The 12,918-nt window shown below is 45.8% G+C and overlaps 1 protein-coding gene across 1 annotated transcript; it reads left to right on the plus strand.

Annotated features, from left to right (window-relative positions):
* The first annotated feature begins 2,616 nt into the window (after positions 1 to 2,616).
* On the plus strand, positions 2,617 to 12,510 carry LOC115646906 (fatty acid-binding protein 5-like). The gene is made up of 4 exons (XM_030553344.1): positions 2,617 to 2,791; positions 9,765 to 9,937; positions 10,990 to 11,091; positions 11,550 to 12,510. Exons 1-4 carry the CDS (start codon positions 2,716 to 2,718, stop codon positions 11,598 to 11,600), a joined length of 402 nt encoding a protein of 133 aa, XP_030409204.1. The 5' UTR covers positions 2,617 to 2,715; the 3' UTR covers positions 11,601 to 12,510.
* The last annotated feature ends 408 nt before the right edge of the window (positions 12,511 to 12,918 follow it).

Here is a 12,918-nt window from a genome sequence, read left to right on the forward strand (position 1 = left end):
AACAATGTGACTTGCTTTCATATGAGTAGACATTATTCACATATTTTAAAAAATAGGGTTACTGAAGATTAAGGACATATAGAGCAGTAATTGACAACCCAGTGCCACCAGGAAGGGAATATTGCACTGCTTGGTTTATGGGATTGAACAACTGGATTTGTACAAGATCTTTTTAAAAAACCTGGTTGATTGCTAGAGCTGGTCAAAAAATGGGATGATTTTTTGGTGAAAAATATGTCTCTTTTTTCAATAAATAATTTGGAATTTCAAATTTTTCCAGCTAGCTTCATGGATTAGCTTTGCTGCAAAATCTAATGCCTACAGAGAGAACAAGACCAGTTGCTTTAACTGCACCTGAACAATTCAGAACCCTGACGTATCTTGGTGCAAAAACCTAGAACCAGCACAGGGATCTTGCTGTATTCATTCAATTTTTGATCCTGAACTTTAAATTCCATGGCATTAATAGAAAACAAGCATAGCTGTTTCTACTGCATCCAAACACCCCAGACCCTGGTGCATCTTGAGGTTTGCTGGAGCATGGATTTTTCTGGTCAAGTAGGAGTGACACCACATGTTGTCTGTTTTGATAGCTTGGGGCCAAAAAAGTGTTAGGATCCAGCCACTGCAGAAATTGCATATGTACTTTGGGATGCTTTTGAGTAGGGATGCATTGGGATCTGTAGTTTTTAGTGGAACTGGAATGGTTGCACTCCTCTACTTAGCTGGTAGAATTTTGGAAAAAAAAACTAGCTTGATTCAGCAGGGTCGAGATGCCAGATACATGTTTTTGTGGTGCTTCTGTGTCACTTCGCAGCAGCTAATAGCTGCTATATTTTGTCTATTTAGTAGAATTTGGGAGCATTGTCATTAAACATTGGCAAGGTCCAGGTATCAGAAATGCATTTTTCCAGTGTTATTAGGCTGGGATGCATGCGGGGTTCAATTTTTCCAGTGTAGTGGGAATGGCTATCTTCGTTTTCTATTTAGATGTAGATTGTAAGCTCTCTGGGGCAGGGACTGTCTACTATTCTGTATCTGTACAGTGCCTCACACAACCCATTCTTGGCTGATCTTCAGGCACTACCATAAAAAACAATTAATAAGAAATCGTACAGTTTGGTGGCTGGAACCAGAAATTGCAAAGCTCCATGGATCCAGGTGCAAAATCCACATTTTGCATCAGTCTGTGCTGGATTTTCTGATGCAGTAAGAGCAGCTACACTTGTTCTTTTTTCAGGCCTTGGAATGTGAGAGCCAAAATTAATAGGTTGCAGGTTTAAAACAAACACAAGAAAGTATTTTTTCATGCAATGCACTGTCAACCTCTGGAACTCCTTCCCAGAGGGTGTTGTGAAGGCCACCCTTTTGAACCCCTATAATGGGGTTCAAAAGGGAGCTAGATAGATACATGGAAGATAGGTCCATCAATGGCTATTAGCCAGGATGGGCAGGAATGGTGTCCCTAGCCTCTGTTTGCCAGAAGCTGGGATTTGGTGACAGGGGATGGATTACTTGATGATAACCTGTCTGTTCATTCCCTTTGGGGCACCTGTCATTGGCCACGGTCACAGGACAAGATACTGGGCTTGAAGGATGGTTGGTCTGACCCAGTGTGGCCTTTCTTATGTCCAGGGCCGGCACTTCCATTTAGGCGACCTAGGCGGTTGCCTAGGGCACCAGGATTTGGAGGGGCAGCATTTTGCCACTCTCGGTGGCAATTCGGCAGCGGGGGGGTCCTTCAGCGCTCCGGGTCTTTGGCAGCAATTCTGCAGCGGGTCCTTCACTCGCTCCGGGACCCGTCGCAGAATTGCCGCCGCTGACCAGGAGGACCCCCGCCTAGGGCACCAAAAACCCTGGCGCTGCTCCTGCTTATGTCCTTATGTTCAAAATTGAATGGCTCTAGTAGGATCCATGCACTAGATTCTGTGGTTTTGTGGCATTCATTTGTCAGAATGCAGGAAGGTCCACCTGCAGTAAGAGCAGCTCGCCTTGTTTAGTTAGGCACTACAATGTAGTCATATGGCCAAGATTTGGCTGGATCCAGCAGGATGCAGGGGGCTAGATCAGTGTTTTTGCGGCACTGGTGCTGCAGTAGGCACCAGGGTCTGGACGTGTATATATGTGCTGCCCTTGCACACTATAGTGATCGTGGGACACGCTGGAGGCTTGTAACCAAATTGGCAGGACCCAGGTGGCTGTGGGTGGGTTTAGAGTTACCTTCTCCCCGCGGTGACGCTGTTAGGGCTGCAGATGTTCGGGGGGTGGGGAGCTGCGCTGGAAAACGCGGAGCACGTGCACTTTTCCTTCGGGCTCCAGTAACCAGAGCACTTGCCTTTGGCCAGGCGGCAGAAACGCAACCTCGTCTCCCCCGCTCGCCGGCGAAATGCCGACGCTGCACTCACACCGGAGCAGCAGCAGGTCTCTGCTTGCCGGCGCTGACGGGGCGACACCTCCCCCGGCGCCCCCGGGCAGGCACTCTCCTGGCGGGCGGGCGTGAACCTCACCCCGCCCTGTTCTCCCGCGGGCTGAGAGCGAAGGGGGCGAGGGCCGGGAGTAGGAACCCCTGACGTTGCCGGTCCCCATTTGTTCTCTGCCGCAGCGCATGGTCAGGGGCATCTGGATAAAAACGCATCTGGCCCCCCTCTGCCTCCTACACCGTCCTCCAGCCTCCACCTCCTGCGGGACGCGGACACTGCCCAGCGAGCCGGCACGATGAGCATAGACGATTTTGTAGGCAAGTGGAGCCTCATCAGCAGCGAAGGCTTTGACGAGTACATGAAGGAATTAGGTAAGAGGCAGAGAGACCGTGTGGGATCAAAATCAGTGCTCACCGTCTGTGGGTCCAAGGGAGGGGAAGGTGGGGGTGGCTGGCGGGCGGGCGGCATAGGTACTTCTGCCCCTGGATACAAAATAAAGGGATGTCTCCCGTCCTCCTCCCCGCACTCTGGGCAGCGAGGGCTTTTCATTCAGGATCTCCCTGCCTGTTAGGTTTGGGGGAAGAAATGAAGTTTGGTTGACTCTTTCTATGACTATCTCCCTAAATCCCAGTGTTGCTGCCCGCTGGAAGAAAAAAACGCTTTCTCCCTTGTATACGTGTGTGTAATTTATTTGTATTCTCAGTATGATCCCCTGTGTGTATGTGTGGAGAGGGCAAGGACCCAAGTTTTAAGGTGCTCCTTCCTTGGCCCCCCGGAGCTAGCTCCACTATGCTAGTTCATCTGGGATCCCAAACTTTGTGCCTGGTTTCTTCAGATGCTCTGTCCAAGGTCTGCCGGGGCGTCACGGTGCCTGATGCTAGGAGCCGCCTGGGAATAGATTACTCACTAAAGTGAAAGGAGAGAATTCCCAGGGCGTCAACATAAAAGCAGCCGAGCGACCTGGAGCAATGGCTTGAATAGCAAGAGTCTCTCTCCCCTACTGGTACGCTGATGCTGGGCAGAGCACATTCTCGTGGAGAGGGGGATCTCTTGGAATGGTTTTGGCCCTGCTCTGGGGTTAGGGAAAGGGGAGAAGAACAGAAAACAAAACCTATCCAATATAGAGAAAATGAACCTGTGTGCATGTTAGTCTTTATTGTACTGCCCCTGCGATGGGTAGCGCCAATACATGTGCGTTCATTGCCTAAACAAAGCATCTGCTGTGAGGCATTTGTAACCTCGTGGTTTGCCTAATGTCTGAACCCCAGGGCCATAATTTGCTCTCAGTTCCACTGACATAACTGAAATTCCTCCAGATTTTCATCAGTGGAAGTGAGAGCAGACTGGGACTCAGTGGTATATACACCTTGAATTTCTTGTTGTTATAAACAAAGTAGCTTGCACACTATCTGGTTTGAGATGAGTTTTTGTGTTGTGCATTAAGTCTGCAAAATCAGAGCACACTGGACTGAAACTGACCAGAATCACAGTTCCTTATATTAACATTTCAATAACAGATTGGAAACTTGTGTGTGTGCATGCTTTCAGTTAAATGACAGTCTTTAGTGTTAGGAAAGGTGGGTAAATGATAGCATGAGAAGAGAATGGAGTGGGAAATCCCCAAGTATAACACACAATTATCAGCCTCTTCCTATTTGCGCTGTAATACTCTCGCATGAATTTGTCTGATAGTAGATTATCAGAAGGGGTCATATCAATGCAGCTGCTACTGGGATACAAAATCTCATTGAAGAGACTCTTTCTGTGCTAGATGTAAAATGTATCTGTATTCCTTAACAGTTTCAGTAGTTGCACCACCAGTTCAATTTCTATCCCAAGTCTTTTCTTCCTGAATTGCCAATCTCAACTGTTCAAAAATCACAAGGGAGCCCCCTCCTCCCAATTCTGAGATTGGATTAAAAAACTGTTGGAGTCCTTTTAATTTCCCTTATTGGTTTTGAATCTTTTAGCATCATGTTTTCAAGATAAGCTATGGGATATTCTGATGTGGGATGCCCACACTGAAGCTGTTCCCCTGTGGATAAATAATGCAAGAATCATTGGAGCAGGGGGACTGGGTATGCAAATAGCCTTGGGGTAAGGGGTGCGGATGGTACAACAGTTTAATGACCTTACTGCAGCACAATGTGGTGTGATTGCTCCTTGCCAAGCCACTTGCCCTGCTGTGATAGACTGTACTGCAAGCCAGAGACAGCAAAATTAAGATTTAAGGTCAGTTTTTCAAAAAACTCCCTTAGGCACTTTTGAAAATCCTACCCTAAGTCTTAAAGAACTCACAAAGAACTTTTAAAAAATGATAAACTGTTTGATTGTTAATAAATTACCTCATAACAAGACAGTGCAATTTATGATATTGCAAACATTCATAGCAAAGCAATACAACTTCCTGCTACGCAATTTATGACATTAAAAAAAGAGTGAGTTCAGGCAATGTTTGTTTTTAAAAAAACATCTAAATCCAGATCTTAAAATTCAAACCTTGCAAAGATGGTCTATGTGAACTACAAAGTATAATAAATTGTTAGGTTTGAGGTACAAGTCAACTACACACTTAGGAAATTAAAAAGTTAAAGTGAACACACTAGGTCCTTAGCTCATGTCCATCTGTCTCCTCCCCCCAGCAAACAAGTGTGAAAAGAGGTGACTTATTTTTTATCACCACCCTTAATGTTCATCAACACTTTTAAAAAGCATATTTAAGATAGTGTAGGGCATATTTACACTCCATGTGAATTTAGATTTTAAATCTAAATAGTTTGCAAGATTAAATGCAGATTTGGTAGGAGTATAGTTTTGAAAGAGTGAATGGCTCTAAATATAGTCTGCAAGGAATTGTTAGCACTTAACACAGCTCCTTCTACAGTTCCTGTTCAGAAGATCAGTTCTAAATATTACCTTCAGAGCAGTTACATGTCTGTCCACAAGCAACAGATTCACATTTTCAGACCCCGCCTACAATCTTAAACATCACAAAGACTTGGTTCTTCATTGGTACTTCCACTTCCATCTGTCTCATGATTGGGTCTCAAGATTGCTTGGCTCTTCTGCCTTCCTGATGGGGGCCCTAACCACTGGACTAGTTTTGGACTACTGGTTTTTTGGAGCATAGGTGCCAACTCCATGGATGCTCCAGGGCTGGAGCGCCCGGGGGAAAAATTAGCCAGACTCTCCACCCTGCCCCACCTCATCTCCTCCCCTGAGCACACCGCATCCCCACTCCTCCGCCTACCTCCCAGCGCTTGCTGCTGCCAAACAGCTGTAGCAAGCTCCTGGGGGGGGGGGGGAGCAGGAACCTGGCACGCTCAGAGGAGGAGGTGGGGCTGGGGCAGGGATTTGGGGAAGGAGTTGGAATAGAGGCAGGAAGGGGGCTGAGTTGGGGTGGGGACTTTGGGGAAGGGGTTGGAATGGGGGCAGGAGGGAACAGGGCAGGGATGGAGTCAGGGCGGAGCTCGGGGCAGAGGGGGTTCAAGCACACACCAGCACCAGTAGAAGTCGGTGCCTATGCTACAGAGTCTCTTTCTGTCTCTGTGCTGCTTCCTCCCCCGCCCCTTCCCCCCAGATGACAGTTTCACTGAGTATAAAGACTTATATAGTCCTCGGGCCAGAGAGAGAATGACTGTAGTACAGTGGTTAGAGTACCCGTGTGGAATACCCCAGGCCAGTTCCCTTGCTCCAGTCACTCTTTCACTATTTAGCCACGGTGGAACAGGTTCAACAGGAGAGTGGGCAGCCCCTGTTCAAATCCTTTCTTCCCTCTCTTCTGACAGAGTGGGGAATTAACCTGTATATCCTACTTCCCAGGCAAGTAGTCTAACTACTGAGCTAAAGTTATTAAGTGGGCTCCTTCTCCTCCAGCTCTTTTGTGCATAGCAAGGCAGGCACCTAATTCATTCCTGCAAGTTTAGTTGCTGGAGCCACCTGACTCCAGGCATCGGCTTCCTGTTCATGGATCACTATTGCTAAGCAAAGATAGGCACCTCCCTACAGCCTGGACTTAGGCCCCTATCTTGATGAGAGGGGAGGGGCTTAGTATACAACCCTCTCTTGAGCATCTCCCAATGGCTAGCTTAGGTGGCTCCCTGCCTAGCACGCTGGCTTTTGTGGATTGCATTTGAAGGCACCTGTCTCTCCCCATGTATTGGATTGGGAGCCTAGGTGCCTAATTCAGGCTTTGTGGATTGTAGCATGTTCCTGTGATTTTTCTAGTTGTTGCAATACTGAGCATTGTAATGCCTTTGTGGATCCAGGCCCTTCAGTTTTGGATGCAGATCTCACCACAGTAATGTATGCCCTTATCAGCTTCATTTTGGAATGCTGCACTGTGCTGTATGTGAGGGCACTTTAAGACTATTCAAACTACAGCTACTACAGAATGCAGCTTCTAACTTAGGGTATGTCTGCACTACAGGATTATTCCGATTTTACATAAACCAGTTTTGTAAAACAGACTGTAGAAAGTCAAGTGCACATGGCCACACAAAGCACAATAATTCAGTGGTGTACATCCATGTACCGAGGCTAGTGTCGATTTCTGGAGCGTTGCACTGTGGGTAGCTATCCCATAGTTCCCGCAGTCTCCCCGCCCATTGGAATTCTGGGTTGAGATCCCAATGCATGATGGTGCAAAAACAGTGTCGCGGGTGATTCTGGGTAAATGTTGTCACTCATTCTTTCCTCTGTGAAAGCAACGGCAGACAATCATTTCATGCCCTTTTTCCCTGGATTGCCCTGGCAGATGCCATAGCATAGCAACCATGGAGCCTGTTTTGCCTTTTGTCACTGTCACCATATGTGTACTGGATGCTGCTGACAGAGGCGGTGCTGCAGTGCTACACAGCAGCATTCATTTGCCTTTGCAAGGTAGCAGAGATGTTTACCAGTTCTATACAGTCTGCTGTGCCATTGTAAATTGGTGATTAGATGACAGTTATCAGTCATTCTGTACTGTCTGCTGCTGTCATGGGTGCTCTTGGCTGACCTTTGCTGAGGTTGTCCGGGGGCACAAAGACAAAAATGGGAATGACCCCCCAGGTCATTCCCTCCTTTATGTTGTATCTAAAAATAGTCAGTCCTGCCTAGAATATGGGACAAGCGTACTAGAGAACCAGTGTACCAGATGGCACAGCCACTCTGTGTCAGATCCCACAGAAATGATGAGCTGCATGCTATTCTAGGGGGGTGCCCCTGCAGCAACCCCACCCATTGCTTTCCTCCTCCCCCCAACCCTCCTGGGCTACCATTGCAGGGTCCCCCCGTTTGTGTGATGAAGTAATAAAGAATGCAGGAATAAGAAACACTGACTTTTCAGTGAGATAAAATGAGGGGGAGCAGCCTCCAGCTGCTATGATAGTCCAGGCAGGACATTAAATGGTGGGGGGGGGAGAGGAGCCCAGCATCCCGCTGCTATGATAGTCCAGGCAGTACAGAATCTTTTCTTTAGATATGGAAAGGGGGGGGGGGCTGATGGAGCTCAGCCCCCAGTTGCTATGAGGACGGTTACCAGCCGTTCTGTACCATCTGCCAGGAGTCATTCCTATTTTTACCCAGGTGCCCCCGGCCGACCTCACCTGAGGCCTGCCAGGAGCACTCACGGGATGATGACAAGGACAGCTACCAGTCTTTCTGCACTGTACCATCTGCTACCGGGGAGGGGAGGGGAGAGGATGCTGCTGTTCAGTGCCACGGCACCATGTCTATGAGCAGCATGCAGTAGACATATGGTGACATTGAAAAAAGTCAAGAAATGATTTTTTTTCCCTTTTCTTTCGTGGGGGGAGGTAAATTGACGAGATATACCCTGGACAACGTGTTTGACCCTACAGGCATTGGGAGCTCAGCCAAGAATGCAAATACTTTTCAGAGACTGCGGGGACTGTGGGATAGCTGGAGTCCTCAGTCCCCTCTCCCTTCCTCCATGAGCGTCCATTTGATTCTTTGACTTTCTGTTACGCTTGTCACACAGCACTGTGCTGTGGACTCTGTATCATAGCCTAGCAATTTTTTTCAAATGCTTTGGCATTTTGTCTTCTGTAACGGAGCTCTGATGGAACAGATTTGTCTCCCCATACAGCGATCAGATCCGGTATCTCCCATACGGTCCATGCTGGAGCTCTTTTTGGATTTGGGACCGCATCGCCACCATGCTGATCAGAGCTCCACACTGGGCAAACAGGAAATGAAATTCAAAAGTTCGCAGGGCTTTTCCTGTCTACCTGGACAATGCATCCGAGTTCAGATCGCTTTCCAGAGCAGTCACAATGGTGCGCTGTGGGATACTGCCAGGAGGCCAATAACATCGATTTGTGGCCACACTAACCCTAATCCGATATGGTAATACCGATTTCAGCGCTACTCCTCTCGTCGGGGAGGAGTACAGAAACTGGTTTTAAGAGCCCTTTATATCGATATAAAGGGCCTCATTGTGTGGATGGGTGCAGGGTTAAATCGGTTTAATGCTACTAAAATTGGTTTAAATGCGTAGTGTAGACCAGGCCTTAGTGATACTTCTTGCAGAAAGAATGTCACCCTGGAGCTCTTAACTGGCTTCCAGTTTATTGTTGGATGCAATTTAAATGGCTGATTGATAGCTGCTGTATAAAGCCCTGCATGGTGAAAGTCCTGAGTAACCCCAAAGCCTGAAACCTGCTGAGTTGGGTGAAGCACTCAGGCTAATGAGTCATTGGATGAATCAAGATGGGGCTGAAGGCCAGGTGCTTTTTGATGGAGGGACCTCAAGTGCTTCCTTCAGTAGGGTGCTAAAGTCCTACTTTGCTGAATTTCAAGTCATGCTCCAAAACTCAAATTTTTCCTTTACACTTTTTTTCTGCAGAAAAGTCTTCTAGTTTTTCTTTTAATACTTTTGACATTGGTCTGAAAATGTGCATTTTATTATTTTACACACATCTAGAGTAACAGCTGGGTGTTCCTTAAGTAAGTTAGAAGAAATACATCTATATAATGAATATACATTTAAATGTAAATTGTATATAAATATAAAAGTGGATTAATTTTACAGTTTGAAAAGTCAATTGGAGAACTTTTAAAACACAATTCTCTTAAACTTGGACACAATCTTCTTCTAACACAGCTCTTCTTTCCCCTTTTCCACCTTACACGTCAATTTGTGTGAACGGAGATACTGGTTTTCTGGAGACCTGCAGGTCCTATAGGGGGAGAAATAGATTTGATTTAGATCTCAGGAGCATTCAGGATGAGTGATTCTGCAAAATGAATTTCTCCTCCCTTGCCCTGGATAATTAAAAGGGATCCTCTCTCTGTGGGCTTAGTGTTTAACTCTGATATGCTGTTGCTCTTGCTCTATAGGTGTGGGTATGGCCCTGAGGAAAATGGGGAGCATGGCCAAACCAGATGTTTACATCATCAAGGATGGAGATACAATCACCATAAAAACAGAAAGCACCTTTAAATCTTCACAGCTCAGCTTCAAGCTGGGTGAGAAATGTGAGGAAAATACATTAGATGGCAGGAAAGTTCAGGTTAGTACAAGAGTGGTGTGTTTTTGTGTGGGTGTTTTTTTTTTTTTTGTTTTCTCCCCCCCAATTGAATATGCTCAGTCCACCAGAGTGGCTGGCTTACAGATATAAATGCTATTTAGGGACCCAGTCTCCCCCACTCTCTCATGTTGAGTAGTACCCTGCTCTGTTGGTGGGTGGGGTACCCCTGTCATCACAAGCCCCATTGAAATCCATCAGTTTTTATGAACTAACCAGTCTACAAATGGTAAAATACTGAAACCAGATGAAGCCTGGTATGTTTGGTTGATCATTTTCAGTTTGCATGGCAGCTTTGATGCACTTGGGGTGATAAAACTGGCAGCCCTCCAGACCCATGGTAAAAATACCAAAGGCCAAATTTCACTTTCATTGAAGTTAATGTCAATAAAGCCTTTTGAATTTTAATGGAGCAGGATATGGCCCTACAACTAATCTGATGACAGTCTCACACATTTGTGTAACAAGTGGAATAACCTATATAGGGAGTAAATTAAATGTATCTCAGACTCCATATTCCCCATCTTTACAAGAATTCAGGTAGCTTCCAACTTGACTGATTAAAGGGATTATCACTGGGAGGAGGTAGTGGAGGGTGAGGAAAGATTATTCCCTCTCCATAGGATTCTCCCAGGCCAATTATCTCCTTGTGTGAATGCTGGCCACTTGCCAAGACTCTCCCACTCCTCATCTGTGCACTGGCAACACATCTGCCAAGTGCAAGAGTCAGACCTAGACGATACAAAAAGCCAAACACATGTATGAGGAGACAAACTCAGCAGGTCTTGTTCACTTAAATTGTGCATGCTATTGAAGTCATGTTTCATGTATCAATGTGCCAAAGCAGTGACTGAACAAGTGGCAAAGTAATAGAAGAACAGGAGTCATGAGAAATGTAGAGTGAAATCCTGACCCTACTGAAGTCAATGGCAAAACTCCCATTGACTTCAGTAGGGCCTTGGAGTATAGTGTGGGAGTGTAGCGCCTCCACTCAAAGAGACTGAGTAAAATATTTTGAGTCCTGTTTTTCTTTGCAGACTCTCATCACCTTTGATGGTAACACATTGATTCAGCTCCAGCAGTGGGATGGCAAGGAGTCCACAATAACACGGAAGATAGAGGATGGGAAACTGGTGGTGGTGAGTGCATTCCTACTTTCTGGTCATTGACTACTGTAGACTATAGTAGGAATCTAACTTTAAAAGAGACTCAATCTATTATAAACTGCCATCTGCATCCCTGTGTTCTGCAGTAATTTAGCCTATATCAGGGGTTCTCAACCTTTTTCTTTGAGGCCCCCCCCAACCTACTATAAAAATTCCATGGCCCACCTGGGCCACAACAACTGTTTTTCAGTAGATTAAAAGACATTAGGGGGTAGAAAGCTAAGTTGCTCGGGCTTTGGCTTCAGCCCAGGACAGCAGGGCTTGGGATTGTGCTTTCTGCCCTGGGTCCCAGTGAGTCTGCTGGTCCTGCTCTCTAGTTTATTTTGGCAGACCCCCTTAAACCTGCTTGTCCCCTCCCCCCAGAGCGCCTTGGGCCCCTGGTTGAGAACTTCTGGCCTATATACTACTGAATTAATTTCTTTGTTTTCCAGGAATGTGACATGAATGGTTGCAAGTGTAAGAGAGTCTACCAGAAAGCATGAGGACATTGTCTCCATACTGGGTTGGAGCTTGCTACTAACCAGCTCAGTTTAGTGAACAAAGCTCCTCTACTCTTCAGATTTTTCCTTTTCCCTGTTTTTGTAGTTTTTTCAATGGACTACACAGCTGTGTGCAATCATAGTTCAAAGCCATGATGTAACTATTCTGAACGGTTGTGACGGTTAAATAAAATTTTCAGATATATGAATTGGAGCTGTTGTCAATATAGTGGCATTTTAAAGATTTTTCTTTTTCAAGTAAACGTTTATAAAAGCTCATTAGTTATGGAGAGGAGCCTAAAATCAGTACTAAATCTTAAATGATGGGGATATCATCTCACTGGAACAGTTAAGGTATGGTTAACAGCAAACTGCATTTTGGTTCAGATATTCATATTTCATTGATGGAAAAAGTAATAAAATTGTATCCAGTGGAACAATCATTGTTATGGTGCAGAATCTTTCTAACCACTTTAAGATAGTGCCTGTTGCAAAAGTAGTAGAGTTGAACTGGTACAAACTGAGGAGAACTTCATCCACTGTGTTTAAACAGCTGAGCACACTTTTAGTTGGTTGCTTTCTGGTGACAATCAACACCCTCTAACCCAACTAGTCAGCTTGTACGGTTAGGGGCCAATAGACATGATAAAACTAAGTGCTGAAGTGCTTGGCTGAAAGGAAGCATTAATATGGAAATACACTTTCTATTGTTAGCCTTTTCTTTAATAGCAATATTTTCTAGCAACATTTTCTTATTTCCTTTTTTAGTAACATTCTGAAAACCCAGAACCATGAACTAAAATATTTCCTGAAATTAAAATTCTCAATTTTACTTGCTCAAAACATTTGGTAATGCAGTTTATCTGCTTACAAGTGCAATAAAAATTATCCCAAATATTAATGTCTTCATTATTATTTTTTATAATGATTGGGAAGTGGTCAAAACAGATCCTCTGAAATTGCTATTCTACAAACTGTAGATTGTTTAGTGCTATCAGCAGGGGCAGATCTATGTATTTTGCCACCCCAAGCACAGCAGGTAGGTGGCTTTCGGCAGCACATCTGTGCGAGGTGCGCTGGTAACGTAGATTTGGCAGCGTGCCTGCAGGCGGTCCACCGTCCCACACCTTTGGCATACCTGCTGCCAAATTGCCACCAAAACCGTGGGACCAGCGGACCTCCCGCAGGCATGCTGCTGACAGCAGCCTGACTACCACCCTCATAGTGACTGGCAGGCCACCCCCAGTGACTTGCCACCTTAGGCACGCACTTGGTGTGCTGGTGCCTGGAGCCACTCCTGGCTATTAGACTAGATTAACTT

This window comes from Gopherus evgoodei, chromosome 2, assembly GCF_007399415.2.
Source record: "Gopherus evgoodei ecotype Sinaloan lineage chromosome 2, rGopEvg1_v1.p, whole genome shotgun sequence".
NCBI lineage: Eukaryota > Metazoa > Chordata > Testudines > Testudinidae > Gopherus > Gopherus evgoodei.